The sequence below is a fragment of the Engraulis encrasicolus genome, chromosome 22 (assembly GCF_034702125.1).
Source record: "Engraulis encrasicolus isolate BLACKSEA-1 chromosome 22, IST_EnEncr_1.0, whole genome shotgun sequence".
Taxonomy (NCBI): Eukaryota; Metazoa; Chordata; class Actinopteri; order Clupeiformes; family Engraulidae; genus Engraulis; species Engraulis encrasicolus.
Window position 1 is genome coordinate 22476311 of NC_085878.1, and position 22191 is coordinate 22498501.

A 22191-nucleotide genomic window follows, 5' to 3' on the forward strand; every position below is an offset into this window, starting at 1 on the left:
TCTTAAGTGAAATTCAAAGCATGACCTGGCCTCTGCGGACTGAGATGGACAGTATGTCTTTAAACAACCCTGTCGACCGGAGGACAATGCATCGTCCATAAACAACCGTGACAGCACCTGCAGAGAACCCATTAACCCCTGCTGTGTGTGTGTGTGTGTACGTACTGTACATCCATGGAGCGGCTGCCATAACTGGACATCTGCTGCAACACTTATTGTTTTTGTTTGGTGGTGGTGGAATTGGTGGAGGTGGTGGTGGCGGTGGTGGGTGGAAGGGACGTCTCGGAGACACATTTCCCCGAGTCTTTCTCACTGTGCTGGAGGTGGTGGTGGTGGTGGTGAGTGGAAGGGGGGTCTTGCTGAAACATATCCCCCCAGTCGGTCTCATCACACGGTGCAAAATCTGAAGATGCTTGAGACCAGCAATTACTCGCTGGTGCTGCTGATCCAGCTGACACTGCTGACCTTTGACCTCTTCGTCAACTCCTTCAGTGAGCTCCTGAGGACCTCTCCTGTAATCCAGCTTGTGCTGTTCATGTAAGTACCTGAAGTGAGGTCAGGGTCGCTGACTGGCTGGTGGTTGGAGCTACTACGTACCACGTTGTTGTGTGTAATATTCTCATGAACATGTGCTGAACTACTGCTATCCCACACACACCCCACACACCCGTCCCTCCTCTCAGCCCATTCTCAGGTGGACATGCTGTGTTTCCTGAATGATGCAAGTGAAGTGCATTTGTTTGTCTTGTTTCGCATATTTATATTTAGCGTAGCCGGAAATTACTTTCCAGGCTTGCGTTATGACTTGTCCAATATTGTAACCGTTATCTACATATTCAATATTCACAGTTGTTTTTTTGTTTTCAGTTTGTCTGCGCGTCTGCCTGTCTGTCTACCTGCCTTTCTGCCTGTCTGCCCCTCTGCCCATTACTGTGATAGAGCAGTTAGAGGCAGTTTAAATTAATCAGATATGAGCCAGGTAGGCTGTGTTTTTTAAATGACTAGAGAAGGGAGAAGTGGGTGAAGTGTAATATGGGATGGAGGAGAGTGAAGAGAGCTGGAAGCAAGGATGCCAGGACGACGCACCCAAAGAGCAGCAGCGAGAGTATATTGAAATGTGAAGTGGTGGAATATTGCAGGTGCAGTCTTGTGTGTTGAGTCAGGGTGTCTAGGCGGTGGGGCTCAAAACAGCTAGCAGTGAGTGAGCAATTTATTAGCCAGTCTGCAGTAAAGAAATAGGTCAAGAACGTTCGGGAATAAATCACACCAAGATAGAGAGGCATATGCATACTGTGTTATGTACACTTAGTCCTTGAAGCCTGATGCCCAAATGACAGTGATTGAAGCTTCAACTTCAAAGCCTAACAACTTTCATGAAGTATACATGGCATGGCACATTAGAGAAAATGAAGTATGGAGTTTGCTGGGCTGTTATTTGTGTCTACACACACACGCACGCACGCACGCACGCACGCACGCACGCACGCACGCACGCACGCACGCACGCACGCACGCACGCACGCACACACACACAGATTCATCCTTCCTTGCAAAACATTTCATAAAATGTTATGAAACTCAATCAATCAATGGCAAAAAGATTTGGGTATGATTATAAACACTGTCATAATTAACTAAACAAAATCAATTTACAAAGTACAATGTATAAACAGAAGAGAAATCTTAATACAAATAAATATTTGACATGAACATTGTCATGACCATCCATTGTCAAACTTTTAGGCGCCCGTTCTTTGACTAAGTTCAAAAACTATCTACAGACTTTCTGTAGATTTAGTCTCTTTTTAAAAATCCATCTACCCTCTTGTTTTCCCACGCACAATGCTCAGCTCAGGTCTCTGTGTGGGGGCAAGCATCACTTGAAGTAGTTCTTCGTCAGCTTTATATCAAAGAACAGAAATTGTCTTTGATAAACTCAACTTTGCAGTGGACTTTGATTGTTCCACCCACAGTTTTAAGCCTCCTACACAGTTGTTTTTCATTCCTATCGCAGTTAAAAACTTTGTTTCAACCTACACATGACAGTAATTAGCACAAATCATAGCTTACAGCATTTTTTTCATAAACACTGTACACTTTTTTGACATTTTCCAGAATCTTATTTTATGTTGTGAAGTTAAGTAAGGTAAAGTAAAGTAAATTATTTGTTTTCTGTAATATGAGAGGAGCAGTAGAGAAGAGTCACTCTATTGGAGGGAAATCAATGAAAAATAATGTCAGTAATCTGTCAGTCCCTGCTCCTTCTCACTGGTTTGTGTCCTCCTCCTCCTCTTCCTCATCTTCCTCCTCCTCCTCCTCCTCCTCCTCCTCCAGAGTTCAAGACATCAGCTTGCTGTTCAACCTGTTCATCTTCCTGCTGATGCTGTTCAACACCTACGTGTTCCAGGTGGGCCTGATGTCCCTGCTGTTGGAGCGCTTCAGGGTTCTCATCATGCTCTCCGTCTTCTACCTGTTCTCCAGCGTCTCCTTGCACTCCTGGATGATGGTCAGTCTCCGACAGTTCTTTTATTTTCTGTTCTGTTCTTTTGTATTCTGTTCTACTTTATTTGCATATGATATCAAAGATCCTTTGGGAACACCTGTAGCTGCCGGCAGGCCCATTCATTCTTTGCTGAAAAGACTCAACTACATCGTAACAACATTGCTGTGACTTGACCAAGAGCCCCTCATGAAACTGTAACGTGCTTCACATAGAGTAGTGCCACGATTTCAGCACCATGGACAGAGTGCGTTGCCAGTCCATGTTGGCGGCGGACATGAAGGTGTCGTTACTCCACGGCCAAATGTCGCTTTCGGGAAAAATATTAAAATAGTCGCTATTTCTAAGTAGCCTTTGTAATAGTCTACTATGCTATACTATATATATATATGCTATAATATGTTTTAGATAGGCCTATAAGATGCCATTCTCATGTGAAAGCATAGGAGAGATATCGCCCCCACTACGCATGCCACAGACAGCGCGGAGATATAGCTAGCATCTATATATTTTTCATTTTGTTCTAATCTCTTAGAGGACAAGACGCACGAATATGCATTATTTCAAAGAGCCAACTTCCGAAGCCCACTGAGCAAGAAGGGGGTGTAAAATTGCCCTCCTCACCTAGAGAAACTGCACCCAGAACAGTTTGATATTCTTTGTAGATGAACGATAGACCAGCTGATCTGTCTTTTTTAATACACCATGCACAAACACAGTAATAGACCAAATACAATATAACTCTCCACTTTTCCCAGCCTGTCCTACAACCAAAACTGTTGGTAAGCCTACATTCACAAGCAAGAGCTGAGCTAGAACTTTAGTTGGACTCCCTCTATATTATACAACGTCATAGAACGCTCTGCCAGCGAGAAGCCCAATATTTCAGAAGTAGCTTTCAACTGATACATTTTCATCAAAATATTGCAGTTTGGCTTTGTTATAGACTGTGAATTTCACATATGTTTCAAAACACCTCTTCTGACAACATCCAGTATAGATTTAGTTATAAATTTAACCTAAACGTTACCCTTTAAGTAACAGATTAAGACAAAGTTATTGCGATTTTGGTGGCAATAAGGTTATGACAGTGTCTCTGCAAGGTTGAAACATCTCTGGGGGATGAACCATCAATCCCCAGGGGTTGAACCATCTCTGGAGATATCAGGGTAGATGACGTGACGTGTAAATTTTGCTGTCGCAGGCTCTTAAAATTAAGTAAATTCATGCTTTAAAAATTGTCAATGCTTTAAATGATTAAGCTAATGTTGTTGTTGTGAAAAAGTAATGTGTAATAAATCCAGAGCTTAAATAAGTATACTTAATTTTGAGTCAAATGTCACATTTGTCCTATGGTGTGACTGAGGCAAGCCTGGTTCTCCATATTAAAACATTTTTAAATAAATAATCAAAGCTCAGTCATTTGTCTAAACAACCCTGGCATGTTTTTCAAGGTGTCTATTTTAGCAAGTGGCAATGCTTAATTTTTTTCCTGTTTTTCTGAGACCGTATGGACTTCTGAAACTTTGTCGCAGAAAACAATGTCCTGTGGTGTGACATCATATTTTTGGTTGATTCTGTGGATAATTATCTATTGTTGAAGCTCCAGCGGTACATAAATTGTGACTTTAGACCCTTAAGAAGCCAATGGCAAGGGTGGATTTTAGATTTTTCTCTCAGAGTTCTTCAGTCAATCAATTATGTTTTGCTACCACAAGATGTATTAGTTTTGTAGTCCTTTGGTGTGACAGCCATAAAATACATTTTTGACAATAGTGTATATTTTTCATATTTTTTTCTTATGTAGATGTATGAAAATGCATCTTACTAAAGGTGAAATTGTATTTCAGTTGGCAACGACATGGCTTTAAATTAACTCAAAAGCTCAAAAGTCCTATGGTGTGATGGTAAAAGTCCTATGGTGTGATGGTAAAAGTCCTATGGTGTGACACTTTGGAGTATCACACCAAAGGACAAGCAGGTCACACCAATGGACTAGATATTTGAGAAATAGCTTTTAAAACAACTGGTAATACATGTTTTTTTGTTTTGTTGTTTGACTAGATAAATATTGTGGATTCAAATGACTTATTCCTTTATTGGCCTTTGGAATTTATACTTTGATGCATTGTTGATGAATATTTGCTGTTGATTTTAGATACTGTCAAATGATATAAAATGTCATTAATGGTGCTTTGAAACCATAAAATATAATGGTAACAGTGAAGGAAAGATCAGTGAGAGAGTATATAGAGGAGTAGATAAATAAAGTATGCTGTGGAGAGCTCAATATACAGCATAAATGTGCTGTCCAGCTTCAGATACCAAACAGGCACTGGCCACTACACACTACAGGTTCAATGGTGTGACAGTCATAGCATACCTACAAAAGTGTGATGGTCATGCCAAGGTCACCCTTCAGTATGAGTCTTATGAGCTCTGCAGGTTACATTCAATGACCACATGGCTGTCATTAAGAGTTACGATAGGCTGATAATCGACGATTCAAAGACTTATAAGTGTAAAGTGTAGGTCCATATTGACTACAACATTATATTATGATCAAAAGACAAAATAATCATGTTGATATATTTGTTTCTGGCTCAGTTTTGCATTTCTGTCCTTTAGCGTGACATGAATGTCCTACGGTGTGACATGTTTTAAACGCTCAAATATTTGTTTGAGCTAAACAATATGTTTGATAAACACTGAATATTGCATTAGGGAAGAACAAATTATCGTCCCTGAAAAGTTAGTATACATTCGGACAATTTTGAACATTTAAAAGAAAGATATCCCTGTTTTTCCTCGAAGGTTTCTAATAATCTCACATCTAATGGGGAAAAAAATACTTAAATGGTAATTTCTCATTAAATTAAGACTTTAAAAAATGCAATAAATATGAAGAGTGTAACAATATTCATAAAACTCCATCAAGCCATTTTTACATTACTTAATATATTTATTTCTTAACGTCACACCAAAGGACATATTTTCAGCAAATTGCTTTATCAACGTAAATAAATAATCAATGAATAGACCAACATTGTGACCACTTGGATTTTTTGAAAGATTAATTGCTGCACTACGTAGACATATACTTTTTTCCCTCATAAACAATGTTTTGTGAAAAAAATGTTTTTTGCTGCCTATCCGTCATCTACCCATCAGTGTCTGACCCGTCCAGCAAGCAATCTCTTCTCTTCTCTTCTCTTCTCTTCTCTTCTCTTCTCTTCTCTTCTCTTCTCTTCTCTTCTCTTCTCTTCTCTTCTCTTCTCTTCTATTCTATTCTATTCTATTCTATTTAGTGATGATATAAAAGATCCTTCTGGAACACCTTTAAAATGTCTCTGAAGATATCGGCAGAGACCGGAAGACTCTATATGATATCAGTCTCTGGCCATTCTCTGGTCTTTTCTTTTCTATTCTATTCTATTCTATTCTATTATTCTATTCTATTTAGGATGATCAGCCTCAGTCACTTTGCATGTCTAAAAATCTTTACTCAACCACTATGTAGTATATAACTGTACTATACTGTATATGAGCAGTATACAATGGATGATTGAATGTTTCAGACAAGGTGTTTAGGGCCTCTGTGTGTGTGTTTATCGTGTGCATATACATGTATGTATTTTATATTTTATGCATGAGTGTTTTCAGGGTGTGAGTGGAGTTGGGGTTCAGTGTAGTCAGTTCTGCATTTTAATACCACTGAGAGCAGTGATAGTATTTCAGCGAATGATTCCCACTTTACTGACAGCTCTTAAACTCTGCCTGCGGGCCGGGGCTGCTGTTTGAGATCACAGATCCAAGGTAGCAGTGCAGATTGCCAGCTCTGTGTAGGTGGAGTGGTGGTGGCAGAAGGGTCATTTAGCCATGTTTTCCACAGACCAACAGATATATTTCAGTCAAGTTCTATATTTTAATGTGACGATCTGAGGGCTGCAATATTTTAACTGATAATATTCACTTCACTGACAGCTTTAAACTCTGCCTGCAGGGCCTCACACACAGAGATCACAGAGCCAAGGTAGTAAGGCAGTACATGGGCACCTTGAGAATATATACTGTACTTCACTAGTGTAATGTAAGCGCTTAGGAAACTCAAAAACACTGCATATTTTTTCACATTATTATTGCTACAGTACATAATTTGAATATGCAATCCACCGCATGCAAATTTAAACATTTATGGAGTTATTAGGGAAGTCTTAGGGGAGCTATACGCAAACTGGATCAGCTGCTGTGCTGACAGTAAAGCGACTGTAGGCTAATGGAGGCCGTCTCATGCAGGCTCAGTTACTGCGGGCACAAAGATGAGAAGGATGCGTATCATCTAATCCGACTCTAGAGAAGATGACTAATAAGCACATTTCCCCCAAAAGCTGAATGCCTCTTAAAGGCATGAATTGAACTTTTGACACAAAATGTTTTCAAATTGCCCTTGATGGTGACGCATAGAGTCACTGTTCGAGGCTCATCACTGTGTTTTGTCAACAGAATTTACGCTGGATGAGAGCTGACCATTACGTGTGGACAGATGGACTGCTTTTCTTGTATGGCCTACAGAGAACTGGTAAGACATGTCTGCATGTTTTGTGGAAAGATTTAATTATTATTGTTGTTGTTGCTGTTACATAGTTATTATCGTTACATTATTATTCTGAGCAAGAAGCAAAAGGTCAAGGGTCAAACAATTCTGACAAGCAAGTGCAATTGTCCAGAGGGGTAAACCAGGTTAAGTTAACCTTCAGGTATTGGTAAATCATCTAATAGAAGAGCCCAGATTCCTATTTTTCTGAATTCAATGACACATGCAGGCTATCTATTATTAGGTTTACCACTTCTTGTAGGTAACTTTTTCCCTTTATTTAAAGATACTTTTATGGGCTTTTTGTGCCTTTATTGATGACAGCACAGTAAATATAATGACAGGAAATCAGTGGGACAGAGAGATGATGGCAGGGTTGGGACATGACCAATGAACTTGAACCTGGGTCCCCAAGGGAATAGAAGCCTAAATATGGGGGACTTAGCGTGTTGCCCTAGTAGATACCAAATAACATATAAGGCTCTACCTGCATCACTCTCATTTCGATTCTACTTTGAAGTCCCACACATCATGAAAATAATAAAATTCATGTTAGTCCGCCCCTTCCTACTGTACTTCGGCAAGGAGAGCTAACACACAAGGCTCATGCTCATCCTTGACAGAAGGGCATATGAGAGACATATTAATTCTTCTGAGCCTCTAATTGGATGTTAGGCAGGATTAATGGGCTACGCGTTGCTGTTGTCATTTTTCTCCTTGCTCCTAAAGAGTAATGCATGCGCCCGTTGCGGGCCTCACACTGAAATGAATGTCTCTCGCTACACTGTAATTACGCCAACACCAGTGCCCCATCAACGTATCTAGACTGTGTTTGCTTGCTTGCTTGCAGCGGCCGTGTTGTACTACTATTACTACAAGCGGACGGCCGAGTATCTGGGAGACCCACGCCTCTACAAGGACTCCCCCTGGCTACGAGAGGCCTTTGCACGGGCACGCCAGTTATGAGCCAACCGAGCGCACTGTACCACGTGTCGGATCAAAGGGAAGTGGTTTTGACAGGCCCCAGCATGGGGCCATTAGGACATACAGAACCCATACTGTGGGTCGGGCCAAGATGGACTCCAATGCAGAGACTGGGCCAAGCATGTTGATGGACAGCTCTGGATGTGAGCAACCGGATGGATGAGTGCTCAAACAGTGTGGAGCCATATACAGTTGGAGTGGATGGGGATAAAAAGGAGGTGGACAAAAAAAGGGAAAGGGAGGCACTTCTGGGACAGTCACTGTAAATGGATTTTGAGTGTTTCATTTTGTATTTTGTTTGGTTTTACTATTCTGCATGATTATTGCCTATTACAATTCTTGAGTTTCATTACATTTTATGAAATGTTTTGCAAGGAAGGATGAATCTGTGTGTGTGTGTGTGTGTGTGTGTGTGTGTGTGTGTGTGTGTGTGTGTGTGTGTGTGTGTGTGTGTGTGTGTGTGTGTGTGTGTGTGTGTGTGTGTGTGTGTGTGTGTGTGTGTGTGTGTGTGCTAGCATGTACGTTTGCACCGAAACACATTTTGAATTCAGTCTGACTTCTCCAAACACAGATACCGATAAAGATGAGAAGTCCTTTCATCAATATCTTTCATTTTGTGGCATTATTCGAAGTGGCTGGAATCATGACCTTAAAAGTAACCTGTGCCTCAGCAACAAATTACCAATGCCAGACATACCATATTAACTAACCTTTCATATTTTGGATGGCATTTACAAAATAGCCCAGATGAAATTTCAAATCCCCCTTGCCACAGGTTTAGCACCTTTTGATTTTAATACTCGGTTAAGGTATCATGCTCTCAACTTCCATTAAAAAACAATTAACTACAGCTTGCAGTTTCATACCACACTGTGGTGCCTCACAACTTCAACAGCAACACATAAATTATTCATAGAGCCATCAGCTAAATCATGAAGTTCAGGTGATAATACAAATATTAAAGTTCGGACATGGTTGGGCTAAATTTGGGGAGAAATGTAGGTAACTACACCCCAGAAACATGCCCAACTAACATGATGTTTCATACTATATTTTACTAAATTTGTGTTGTTTTAACATTGAAAATAAAATGAAACAGACAGCACCTCATGGTTTGTCTCATTTCCTGTTGGGATAGGAATGGGCTGACACTGAATTAGAGAAAATATAATTCCACTGTACATATACAATGCATTTCCCAATGAAGGCATAAGATGAATGAATAAATATTTCCTGAACATTTCATTGCTTTCTGCTATTTACATTTTATGTGCGAAATACTTTCTTGCTATTCTGCCCGAGTAGCAAGAGTAGCAAATTGCATGCAGAGAACAAACAGGACAAGTCTGTCTCACGCAAGACAGTGTAAGTTCGGAGACTTTTATTTTCTCTGAAATTGGCTGAGTATATTGTATTACAGGCAGGGCAACAGGGAAGGTATACATTCTCATTCAAGGGAGGGGGGAGGGTGGGGCGAGGAATCGGGGGGTACCTGGTAAACATAGACATCAATTACTTTTTCCATCATTTGACATTAAAACCAAATCCTAAACTGTCATATACATATTTATTGATATATAGATATTTATATTCTCTGAAATTGGCCTGTCTCTCTTGCTAAATATATTCATTTATATCTGTCAATATCTGTATATATATATCTGTGATAAACTTGTTACCATTTATGTTTTATTTTACAGTAATTTAATCTAGATCATGTCCTATGGGTCTTAGTTTTTTTCCTTGTTTCTCTTTGTCAAAGACTGGAAACAAGACAGATATACTTGCATATAAATAAGTACACAATGAAGACAGTGCTGTACATAGCCACTGTGAAAAAGTACCCGGGGCTTCTCCCTTATCATTCCATTGGTCCTGTGCCCAGTCAGATCATACTGAATAAAAACAGACTTGGTTTTTCATTCCTCTGTCCGACATTCTGAAGTCAGCAGATATAGTACATAACATCAGTGACAACTGAGATTTTAGAAAAGTTAAAGGTAGGCTATTTCAAAAACCCAAATGGTCCAAAAAATATTTTGTTGGCAGATTTAATATAGGTAATTCCAATGTTGAATGTTCACACTGTGAATGTCACATTTAACACTTTCACAAACACAAAACACAAAACACACACACACACACACACACACACACACACACACACACACACACACACACACACACACACACACACACACACACACACACACACACACACACACACACACACACACACACACACACACACACACACACGTAACTTTCCTTGTCTTCCATACATCATTCTTAATTATTTAAAAAGTCATGCTGACTGTCTGTTGCCCCAGGAGTACTTTTTCACAGGGTCATAGGAGATTTTATTTTATTTTATTTTACTTCAAAAGAGCTCCCCTAACTCAACTTAACTCATTTAAATTATACAAAAAGAGCAATAATAACCATAAGAATACGTGTCTTAATGGATCACCATAACACCAATTATTGTAAGCCTAAGAAATGATAATGGAATGGCAATAATAAATAATGATCAGATATGAATGACATCACATTCCAAAAAAGATAGATATAAAAATGATAATAATAAATTGGCCACAGACACAAGGCTTGCTTTGATGCACATTTTGTTTTTGTTTTGAAATAAGAATAATATGAGAGATATGGGACGAGATCAACCTGAATCCCCGTATATAGTGTTATCCAGTCCTGGCCCAAGTGTGCTTGAGATGAACTGGTTCTTAAAGGTATCTTTGCCGTGGAGGGCAGAAAAAGGTATAGGGGCTCACCCGTACATTGGTTCCCATGCTTCTGTTTTGTTTTTGGAAAGCACCATGGCCCTGAGACCCACATACTTATTACATACTCTTTCTTGGCAGTGTGAGATGACATCATCATCATCATCATCATCATCATCATCTTTTTGGGAGCTCTCTCATATATTCCACTCTACTCAGTTGTGTTATCCAGTGCTTGGCAATGCTCGCAGCCACTGCCTGCAGCCATCCCTTACACATTCCTGTCTCTGTTGCTGACCATTTGTATTTTGCATGGGTTATTCATTACGCACGTATGTCATACTCATTACGCACGTCTCCTATACTGATAAATGACATCTCTTAAAATATATTTGGCAATTGTAAAAAAAAAGGTAGGGTTTTTTTTGGCAGGGGGTTAAAAATGTGGATGTTGATGTGGGTTAGTCCGGGAATGTAAATGTTCGACTTGACTTGCATCACAGCATCACAATCATCGCCTCCAAACTCTGATTATTTAAAAAAAGGCCTTTCAATGACATCTGTTTAACATACATAAGTACATGTTCGTAATCTACTTACAAACCTGGAGTGTAAAGTCAAATCATGTTCTAAAGTGGCTTTCTCTGTTTGGTTTGTCTGCTTCACCCAAACATAACCTTTTATAAACCTGAGGATTTTTTTTGTGCCGATACGCCAACAAACCTCCTCTTCCCTCGTTTGCCCAATTCCCTCTTAAAACTTCCCATTTCCTTCCTATTTTATCCAAGACACTTCGAGTCCCTGCATTGGTGCTGTGGTTCAAGTTACACGTATCGTCTCCACGTGTATGCCACACTAAAGAGGGAAGATCCATGGGGGAATAAAAATGCTTCATGTGTGTGGAATTAACATTCAGTGTATGGCATGGATGTCAGATTTCAGTGCCACACTTAGTTTATGTACCTAGACCTGGCACTTTCTGAACTCACAGAAGGCTCCCTTTAATTCATTAAAACATGCTTTTTAAAAAAAGTAATAAATGCAAATGTAAACAAGAAATAATATAGTACATGAAAAGTGATTTGTTTTTCATTCTCTTGTGCAAGTCTTCATGGTGAAGGGCAGTGATGCCGATAGTGTTTATGTCCGTAATAATGTTTCTTAAGTCTGTCTCAACCAAATGGTGGTGTGGCATTTTCCTCCCAACGGACTCTGGTGATACGTGGGGATGCTTGGAATGCTAAGAAGGACCAGGACAGTGAATAAACAACATGTAGCATTCAGTATAGACAGCCAACAAAAATAACTATAAAATGAGGTTACTGTTCAGTGATGTTTTTTTTTTGTCTTGTATTTTGCTAGCCAGCTGTCTTGGAAGTCAGATTGCATTGCTACGCATGCATGTTGCACAATCCATTCAGATTATTCAATGAATGCACCGACTGTATGAGATAGAGAGACTGGTAGATTGACAGTGAGAGATTAAGACTGCAAGAAGAGCAGAGTAAGAGAGAGGGCCAGAAAGAGAGATGGTAGAGAGAGAGAAATGGGAGAGAGAAAGAGATGGAAGAGAGAGAGAGAGAGAGAGAGAGAGAGAGAGAGAGAGAGAGAGAGAGAGAGAGAGAGAGAGAGAGGTGAGGAACACTACACCATAGACGCGAGTGCATTCTCCTCATTATAAACGCACGGGGTCGAAGTTCGTATGTGATTGGCGACCGGCGGCCCGTCCGAGGGCGAGAGGTCGTTCAGCTCCCCGGACGAGGACAGCGGGTAGGAGGGAGACAGAGAGATGCCAGAAGACTGGTCCGCCGACCCAGCAAAGGTGCGCGGAGGCTTGGGCACCAGGTTGGGCTCCAGGGTGGCCCTGGCCAGCAGCTGCCTGTCCCCATCGTCCCCCAGCTGCTGCTGCTGCTGCTGGCCAGGTCCTCCGCTATGCCCTGGGCCCTGGACTAACTGATCCAGGTCTTGGCCCGGTCCCGGTCCCTGGCCCTCGCTCTGGCTGTAGGAGCCGCGGCCAGACTCCGACTCGCCGTCGGAAAGCTCCAGAGGCGGAGAGCCGCTGCCGTCCAGCCTGAAGAGAGAGTCCAGGTACTGGGCGAACTCCAGCACCACCTGGCTGGGGTTCCCGTTGGAGAGCGGGGGATTGGCTTCCTGCTGGGCTGCCAGGGAAGAGGAAGAGGGAGTGGAGGTGGTGGTGGAGGCGGAGGCGAAGGTGGAGGCGGAGGCTGAGGCAGCAGCAGCTGCTGCAACCTCAGGAGCTCCACTATCGATGCCAGCAGTCTTGGAAGGGAGCTCGCTGGCAGCCTTCACCTCAGTGTCCACCACCACCGACTCCTGGCTGCCCCGCTCCAGAGGAGTGCTGCACCCCCTGGGGCTGTGGGGCGTGGAGGGGGGCATCTCCGGGCTGGGAGGCCCTGACTGCTGCAGGTAAACATTGATCGTCTCTGCTCCAGCTGCTGTGGTCGTTGCTGCTGTTGCCTGTAGGGGTCCATCCTGGTAGGGGGGAGGCTGTCCGATCACCGTCTGCCCCAGGACGGGAGGAGGCGCATGGTGGTTGTGGTTGCTGCGGACGTGTGTGTGGGGGTTGTAACGAGGGGTGTCCGGGGAGAGCTGGGGGCTGTACTGCAGCGGGGGCGTGGGGATGTAAGGCCCCGGCTCCCCCAGCTCGTGCTCAGGCGTGTCCGGCTGGAGTCCATCAGCTGCCAGGAGCTCCGTGCGAGAGCTGAGCGACGGGTTCTCCTCCGGGATGGGCGCATCCAAAGGGAACGGCAGGCTTCCCAGGCACGGCGAGCCCCGGAGCGCCGCAGAGGAGCGGCGAGAGTCCAGGCTGTAGAGGGACTCCACGTCCGACAGGCTCTCCATGCAGGCTAGAGGGGCCCGGCGGTCGCCCAGCTCCACCGTGAGCCGCTCGCGGGCCCCTGTCAGCACCACGGGAACCGGGGGAGGGGGGCACTCAGCGAAGCCGTCTAGGGAGATCTCCGACCGGGCACAGGAGCTATAGGGGGGGTGGGGTTGGAGGGAAGGAAGAGGGTGGGGGGAGATGGGGTAGTGAGAATGGGGAAGACAAAAACCAAGAGATGGTGTGGAGAGAGAGAGAGAGAGAGAGAGAGAGAGAGAGAGAGAGAGAGAGAGAGAGAGAGAGAGAGAGAGAGAGATTGTGTGAGAGAGAGGGGGGGGGTGGAGGGGGAGAGGCATCAGAATAATAATAAGGGGAAGAGAGAGATTGTGTGGAAGAGAGAGAGAGAGAGAGAGAGAGAGAGAGGTGGTGGTGGGGGGGAGGAGATGGAGTGAAGAAGAGAGTGACAGAAAGATGGAGGATAAAGAGAGAAACAGAGAATGATAGAGACCAGATTGAGGGAGGGTGGGATAAGGCAACCAAGAGGATAACAAAAAAGGCCCAAAAAAACAATAATAATTTTGAAGACGGGGTGAAAAAGTAAACATAAAAAGGTAAACATAAACACAATAAAGTTAAAGTAAACAATAAATGAAGTTCAAATGGAGAGAATAAAAAAGGCAAGGTTTTTCAGTGGAGTTCCAAATAAGAAAGAAACACAACAAATAGGAGGGGACAGAGGAATGGTAACAAAAATCCAATATCATGGAGGTGGAACGAGGGGGAGGAAGAGGAGGAGTGGGGGTAGGAGGAGAGGAAGATCGAGGCTTAATCAACACAACTAACAACAGGGCACTAACAACTAACACAAGGCACAACTACGGTAGAATCTGCTAGCATCTCTGCTGAAGCCCTGCACAGGTCCTTGGGGGGGAGCAGCATACTTCCATACGTCACCGCACTGCAGCCAGCATGAGTGAGAAAAGTGGGAGAGTGGTTTAGACTTACAATGAGAGTCAAGGCACGCACGCACACACACACACACACACACACACACACACACACACACACACACACACACACACACACACACACACACACACACACACACACACACACACACACACACACACACACACACACACACACACACACACACGCAAACACACAGATACACACATAAACATTCACATGCACACGCACAGACTGTGATGCACGTGCGTACCCTCCTTACTGACGCACACATTCACACAAGCACACACACACATGAGCGCACGCACGCACACGCACACAGACAATCATGCACCCACACATACACACACACACCTCTCTTATGAAGTCAGCAGACTTCCCCTTAAAACCAATGAATAAAAATCCATTCAAATCCTTCAAATCTTGATGAGCTGCTTCCACACAGGTTAGGTTTTTTTATGCAAGCTGCATCTTCAGCCTGCGTCTGTCGTCTGTCTCTCTCGCCTGACGCCTGCCTGTCTGCCTTTTGTGTCTGGCTCATTTGCTCGATGCTGTATCTGGCACGGCAGCACTGGCTGGGTGGCTGGCTGCAGGTGCTGGCTGCTGTAGCACTGGAGCGCCCTCTGCTGGTGGTAGTGGTACGTACCGGACACTGCTGTTCCTGCGATGGTGGGTGACGGGACTCGGCTGGTGGGACGTTGTGGACGCTCCCATGAAGATGGTCTCCGGGTTCAGGTCCACCTCTGTGGGACTCACCATGATCTTAGCAGCGGACAGGAGAGCTGTCTTGCCTTTGTTGTAATTTTCCAGCACCTACAAGGGGATGCACCAGGGAAGATACAGTGTGTTAGGGCCACAAGGTCAAAGGGTCTTTATTGATAGTAGAGTGAAGGAGAGACAGGAAGCAAGTGAGAGAGAGGGATAGAGTAGGTTTGGGAGAAGAACCAGGGCCAGGCCAGATTCGAACCTGGGTCCCCCATGAGCGTGCAGTCCATTTATGGTACGGTGTGCCTGTGTGCTTACTCCACAGCACAGCACCCACCCATTTATGGCAAAATTTGTGGACAAACATATGACAACTTCATGACAAACATGAAGCGACAGACAGGCACATTGATAGGCTACAGAGAAAGAGAGAGAAAGAGAGAGAGAGAGAGAGAGAGAGAGAGAGAGTGTGAGAGAGAGAGAGAGAGAGAGAGAGAGAGAGAGAGAGAGAGAGAGAGAGAGAGAGAGAGAGAGAGAGAGAGAGAGATGGGGTAAATGGCCCGTATATACTTTATTTGATTCATCAAGGTAGAGTATGGTAGAGAGCATACACCCTTGAACCTTCCTTAGCATACTGACAATGGTCATTACAGATACTGTAGAAAGATATTTGTAGGTTGTTACATGGATATTCATATGGATTATATGGATATTTATATGCATATCTGTAATGGAAATGAGTCCATTAAGAGGAAGAGATTGCATGCGGAGTCTCATAGCACTTCTATCCCAACACATGCTGTATGACCTCTATGATTATGGCAGCTTTGCAGGTTGACTGCACATTGTTTCCCCATCCATGCATCACACTTAACTCCTATTCCCAGGGAATAGTCATCCCAATTATACCACACAGTTCAGTCGTCATTGACACCGTAAAGCCAGCCAGTGGAGATGCGTCTAGGAATGGTTTCTTGTAGGCTTCATGGGACTGAAGTGCACATGGTTTTAAGATTCATGATTGCGTTATACAGTAGATGCAGCATGGAGACAGCCCTTTATGGTGCAAAACCATGTCCTATATACACGTATCAGACCCTATATGATGAAAACCCCTGCCCTTCACATATAGGCTATCAGATCCTGTATGGTGCAACAGAAACCCCGTCCTATAGGTACATAGAGGCTATCAGATCCTTTATGGTGCAACAGAAACCCCGTCCTATAGGTACATATAGGCTATCAGATCCTGTATGGTGCAACAGAAACCCCGTCCTATAGGTACATAGAGGCTATCAGATCCTTTATTATGGTGCATTGTGCAGTGAAGGAGTACACATTGTAACGTGGCCTACATGGCTGCAGTCTTAAAATAACATGCCTTCATCATGCGCCGAATGCATCCAGGGGCTACTGGGTGTGGCCTACATAACTTTGAACTTTTATTCATTTTTGTTTTGTTGCTTTTGTTGGAATCTAAGGAGGCAGTGAGAATAAGGTGGCTTCCCCTGAAGCACGGCCATTGTCACGGAAACCTCTGACACTGCATATCCGATTTATTTTAGCCTTATATATTCCATCTACAAAAACAACGGTGTTAAATTGTTTAATAATGTCAGGTTAAGTTAACAGATATGCATGACTAAAGGATTGCCACCTACTCTGCACCAGAGTCTGGCTTTTCATCTTCAGTTAATTTGCTAACTTCATTGCGAAACCTTACACTTGCACAAGTGTCATGCATGCTATGCTATCTTCATTGAAATGCAGAGGCCGTGCCTAACGTGAGTGGCCCCCAAAATAAGCTTTTTAAAAAGAGTTGAATTTTTAATGACTTCTAATAGACCATTAGATTTTAAGGGCACTCTGCACAACGCTTGGCAGAAGGCAGCCGGGCGGACAGGGCTGGGTGAGGCAGGCGGGGCGGGCAGGGGCCGTGCAGCGGTTGCCAAAATCAGATTTCACAGTGGAGCACAGATGGCCAGAGCCCACAGCTGAGACTCCCTGCAGTAAACCCCAGCTGCGCGGCCCATATCTCCACACATGGGCTGGGCTGGGCTGGAGCGTGCTGGGCTGCGCTGGACTAGACTGGACTGGGTCGAGATAGGATGGATGGATGTGACTGTGCCTGTGGGGGAGCACCTTTCTCTCTTTCTCTAGACCTTTCTCTCTCCATCTCCATCCTTTTTTTCTTTCTATTTCTATCTCTTTTTCTTCTTTATCTACCTGCTCTCTTCGTTTTTTTCCCTCCCTCCCTTCCTCCTTCTCTCTCTCTCTCTCTCTCTCTCAAGCTTTATCGATGGTCCTCACTTGTCCCTCCATCCCTCTCCCTTTCCCTCTCTCTCTCTCCCCATCTCTTTCTCTCTCAGGCAGATTGCCAGGAAAGCCCGCGATCCAAATCTCAGCAGTGTGCCGGCGGGGTGAGGTGGGAGAGAATAGCAGAGCAGAGGAACGGAGCGGAGAAGAGCAGAGCAGAGCGGAGCCGCTGTGGCCAACCATGCAGCGGCTCTCCATCCACGCCTGTTCCATTATTCATGTGCTCCATTAGCGTGCGGCCGCAGCCGGGTCAAGATGTAAAACATTAGCATGACGTAAAGCAGCTAATGAGGAAGGTGCTTTGGTTTCCAGCCCCATCGCTTTGCTCTGGTCTCTGGTGGGAGTCTGTCCTGTCACCAGGCGCACACAACCAGCGGACAGTCCTGCCAGGGAATAAAACACTCAAAGCACTTTGTGGTTTTCTTTTTTGTTCCAGACCCCCCTATTCACAGGAAAATTGCATTTTGTTGTTGACAATGGATGAAAAGAGTGGGTGTGTATTGTTTGACAGAGTGGTGAGGACATTATGTCAAGATTGGAAGATCATTTTGTGTTGTGTTTTTTTTCTGTGTGTCTTTTTCTTGGACGCGTCGTTAGCTAGACAGGCCAATTTAAAAGCAGCGGGAGGTCCGTCTTAGTGCCTATTCATATGTGAACAAAGTGCTTTCTGGCTTGAGACTGTCCCTCTGCTGTGATGATATCGGTTCTAGAGGGAGGTAGAGGACCATTGCAAATCAATGCTTAAACAGACAGAAAACAGATTTATTTACGAGCCCGAAAAAAAAAAAAATCCATGGACACCCATGGGGAAGCTGACAACACAAGGACAAGTGCTCAACATGAAAAGATAATGGGAAAAAACTTTCACGACAACAAGTGACAAGAAGGGAAGCCAAGGGGAACAACAGCAGAGGAGCGAAACTATTGTTATGGCATATCACACACTGGATGTTTTTGCTTTATAGGCACATTATCTATGAATGACACAGACACCAGCAAACAAACAGAAACAGCCTGAGCTGTGGGGACTAGGCGAGAAAGTCAGGAGGAGGAAGAGACAGAGCTAGCGATGAGGACACGAAGCAGACAGACAGACAGACAGACAGACAGACAGACAGACAGACAGACAATCAGTCAGTCAGTGCAGACAATTCCACAGAGAAATGTGTGAGCATGAGGCGGGCGGACAGGGAAACACACAAAGGGGAGAGAGTGCATAACATTGTAGCGCTCAGCAATCACTCCAGCACACGGCTCAGTGTTTGGTTTCTTTGTTTTTTTAATGAGTTAAAATAGAGTGGCAAGTCAAAATAAAATAAAAAAAAGAAACAAAACAGAACATGAGTCAAGCATCACATGTTTCCATGACAACATTTTTTGTAAACATCCATGATACAGTACATGCACTGATGCGAAGCAATACATTATGTAACAGCATGATTGATACATTATTAATAATGTTAACATAAACAAAACAAAAGAGACATACACAATGATGGTAAGGATCATTATGATGATGATGATGATGATGGTTAAAAAGGAATGATTTTCATGAGTAGGCTTATAATAAATATGGTTTAGGCAAAAGGTTTAGGATGGGCTGAGAAGGTACAAACAATGACAGTACAAAGTGTGAATGTGTCGGCATGCGTGTCTGTGTGCACTGTGAATGTACATACTGTATGTACAGTTTAAGTGCTGGGTCCACTGCAATTACAAAACAAACAAACAAATAAAATATACACGTAGAAACAATGCTATAGGATTTGGCCATAGTTATGGTTCAGTTGAGGGAGATATGAGGGCTCTATTAATACAGCGCGGAAAGTTGCAAAGGCTAACAACAAAGGAGAAGCAGAACTCATCCCGGCCCGCCACCAAACACAAACAGCACCCGCAGCAACCAGTGCACAGTATAAACACAACCTGGCAATAGATGGCTACCAGTGCCTTACAAGCCAACACAGCTGGGACAGCAGACCATGCAGAGGACCGCTCGCCAAGACACATACACACACACGTGCGCACACACACACATACACACACACACACACACACAACCACACACGCACACACACGTACGTACGCACGCACGCACGCACACACGCACCCACGCACACACACACAGAAGCAGAGCCAGCCAGTGGTGAGGCAAGGCAGGGCAGGGGAGGCACGCAGGGCTGAGCACTAGGAGGGCAATAAGCAGGCCTGATGGGGTGAGGTCAGATCGGTCTGTTCAGCTAGACACAAGCGTCACTCCTCATTTTCAGTCACAGCGGACACGCCACACCGCGCCGCTCCAAGCAGAAACGTGTACGCTGAATTGAGAGGGACAGCGCGTAACCTTTGTAAACACACAAAATAAGCACCACCGGCCACAACAAAGAGAAAAAAGAAAAAAACCCTGTGTCTCTTTGTTTTGTTTTGCATTGAGCACTAGTGTTTTGGTGATTCGTTGTTTCATGACCTGAGAAACGAGTGCAGTAAAGCACGTAAAACACAAGGAGACATGTCGATTCTGTAGTGACACTAGATGTTTACGTTCAAAAGTAGTTTTACTGGGATAAATGCTACTTACTTTTCCCCCCCTGGCAATAGGTGCAATAACTCTTTCCCCTGACCTGCACCATTCAGTAAAAGGTGCAATCGACTTAATATATACAAAAAAAAGAGAACAAAATCCTGGAGTAAAATTAGAGAGTGAATGAAAGAACAATCGACAAATTGTGCCCGTCGGGGACAAGGATAACTCAGCGCAACACCATCGACTCCACAACAACAACACCAGCACAACAGCAGCCCCTTTTATAAGAAACTGAGATTATTTCTGAGAAGCCGAGAGAAGTGGAAAGAGGGAAACAGAGAGAGGGAGAGAGCGAAACAGAGAGAGAGAGAGAGAGAGAGAGAGAGAGAGAGAGAGAGAGAGAGAGAGAGAGAGAGAGAGAGAGAGAGAGAGAGAGAGAGAGGCAGGGAGGCAGGCAGGTTGTAAATGGACACCGCAGGACATTAGGAAGCTGTCAAACAGAAAAGCGCTGGAATAAATGAGGGTAGGGGAGGTCAGAGAGGCTGCCCAGGGCGATCATGCACCACCAACAGCATGCTCCCCCAAACCCAGAGTGAAGGAAAGGAAAGGAAAGGAAAGGAAAGGGGAGAGAGAGGAATAGAAGGAGAAAACAAGAGGAGGAAAAAGAGAGAGCGGTAGAGGAAAATCCATTTAAGCAAGTCAGACAGGCACATTGGTTTGCGGGGTGGGATTGGGGGGAGGTCAGATCAGGACAGCAGAGGTTGAAGAGAGGTGGTAGAGAGGACAGGGGAGGGCAGGCAGGGCAGCTGGTCAAGCTGAGAGAGAGAGAGAGAGAAGGAGAGGAGCTGGGAGACAAGGCTAAACAGAGGAGACGTAACATACAGGAGATAGTGGAGGGGCATGGGCCGGGGGTGCCACAGGGGCAGGAGGCTCTGGGGATGGGGATGCTAGTGGGGTGCTCTCTGCCTGGGAGACAGCAGCAGGAGGAGGGGCCAGCTCAGAGGGGTTGAGTGAAATAACAGTCTCAGTGGAGTCGGGAGTTTTAGGAGGCAAAGGAGAGGAGGAAGGAGAGGAGGGAGGTGAGGGAGCATCTACTGTGTCGGAGGAGTCAGCGGGCCGACACTCGTAATGAGGAGCTGTATTTGTGTTTGCATCTGACGGCTGAGTGGCGAGCGGGGCTGAGGCAGCAGTGCTGGGTACGGGGGCGGGAGCGGGGGCGGGAGCGTCTGTGGGAGGGGTGCTAAGTGTGAGTGTAAGTGCTGGAGTTGGCAGGGCATCATCGTCAGGCTGCTGTTGCTGCGCTGGCGGAGGAGCTGACTGTGCGCTTTGCATTGGCGCGGCGGGGAGTGTATCTGAGTTCAGGCCCGGCCCGCCTGACAACAAGGCATCATCCGCTGGCAAGCACCAGCTATCTGACATCATAAGGCTCTGGGTGCTAGCTTGCGAAGGCACTGCGGGGGCATTTGGCATGTCGGACGATAAACAGGAGGAGAGTGTGGCGATGGAGGGGGTGGAAGGGTTAGTAGTGGGGGTGTGTGGGGGTGAGGAGTTGGCAGGGTGGGCGGCGGTGGTTGCAGTGGTGGCAGGGGCAGGCAGGGTGGTGTCTGGGGTGGTGGGAGTGGGTGTGTGTGGGTGTGTGGAGTTGGCAGTGTGGGCGGGGTTGAGTGCGGGGGCGGTGGCAGTGGCAGGAAGGGTAGTGACAGTGGCAGGGTCGGGGGTGGGCAGAGTAGTGTCTGGCGTATTAGACAGATTAAGAGGGCTGTCTGGCAACAGAGGACTAATGGGCAGTTCTGGCTGCAGGCTGATCGCCACTGACTCCCCAGACTCTGCGTCTCTCTGCTCTGAAATGGCAACAATGGCTTCCAGCACCTGCAGAGACACCAGTTACACGTTACAACATACTAACAGACATACAGACTACTGTAACAAGGCCACTTAGGCAGGGGGGGTATTCCAAGACGGGACTTAGACGACTAGCAGAGCTAATGAAATTCAGACATACAACATCTATTACCACAGTTTTAC

General features: G+C 44.9%; 2 protein-coding genes across 3 annotated transcripts in view; one reads left to right on the top strand and one right to left on the bottom strand.

Annotated features, from left to right (window-relative positions):
* Window positions 1-409: 409 nt before the first annotated feature.
* LOC134438630 (transmembrane protein 138-like) lies at window positions 410-8060 on the top strand. Its single transcript, XM_063188241.1, has 4 exons — window positions 410-537; window positions 2335-2506; window positions 7004-7079; window positions 7945-8060. The coding sequence occupies exons 1-4, from the start codon at window positions 410-412 to the stop codon at window positions 8058-8060; spliced, it is 492 nt and encodes a 163-aa protein (XP_063044311.1).
* Window positions 8061-9484: 1424 nt separating this feature from the next.
* dagla (diacylglycerol lipase, alpha) overlaps window positions 9485-22191 on the bottom strand; it is a 69161-nt gene continuing 56454 nt past the window's right edge. For both annotated transcript variants that reach the window (XM_063188435.1, XM_063188434.1), the window contains 2 exons: window positions 15268-15434; window positions 9485-13808 (listed from right to left, as the gene is read on the bottom strand). In XM_063188435.1, coding sequence (XP_063044505.1) covers window positions 12458-13808; window positions 15268-15434 — 1518 coding nt within the window. In that variant the 3' untranslated portion in view covers window positions 9485-12457. The remainder of the gene's footprint in view (window positions 13809-15267; window positions 15435-22191) is intronic.

Bases quoted from the DNA above. Each gene is read 5' to 3' on its own strand.
- LOC134438630 (XM_063188241.1), top strand. From the start codon at position 410: ATGCTTGAGACCAGCAATTACTCGCTGGTGCTGCTGATCCAGCTGACA. The intron at 538-2,334 runs GTAAGTACCTGA...CTCCTCCTCCAG, and splicing joins ATCCAGCTTGTGCTGTTCAT to AGTTCAAGACATCAGCTTGC. The intron at 2,507-7,003 runs GTCAGTCTCCGA...TTTTGTCAACAG, and splicing joins CCTTGCACTCCTGGATGATG to AATTTACGCTGGATGAGAGC.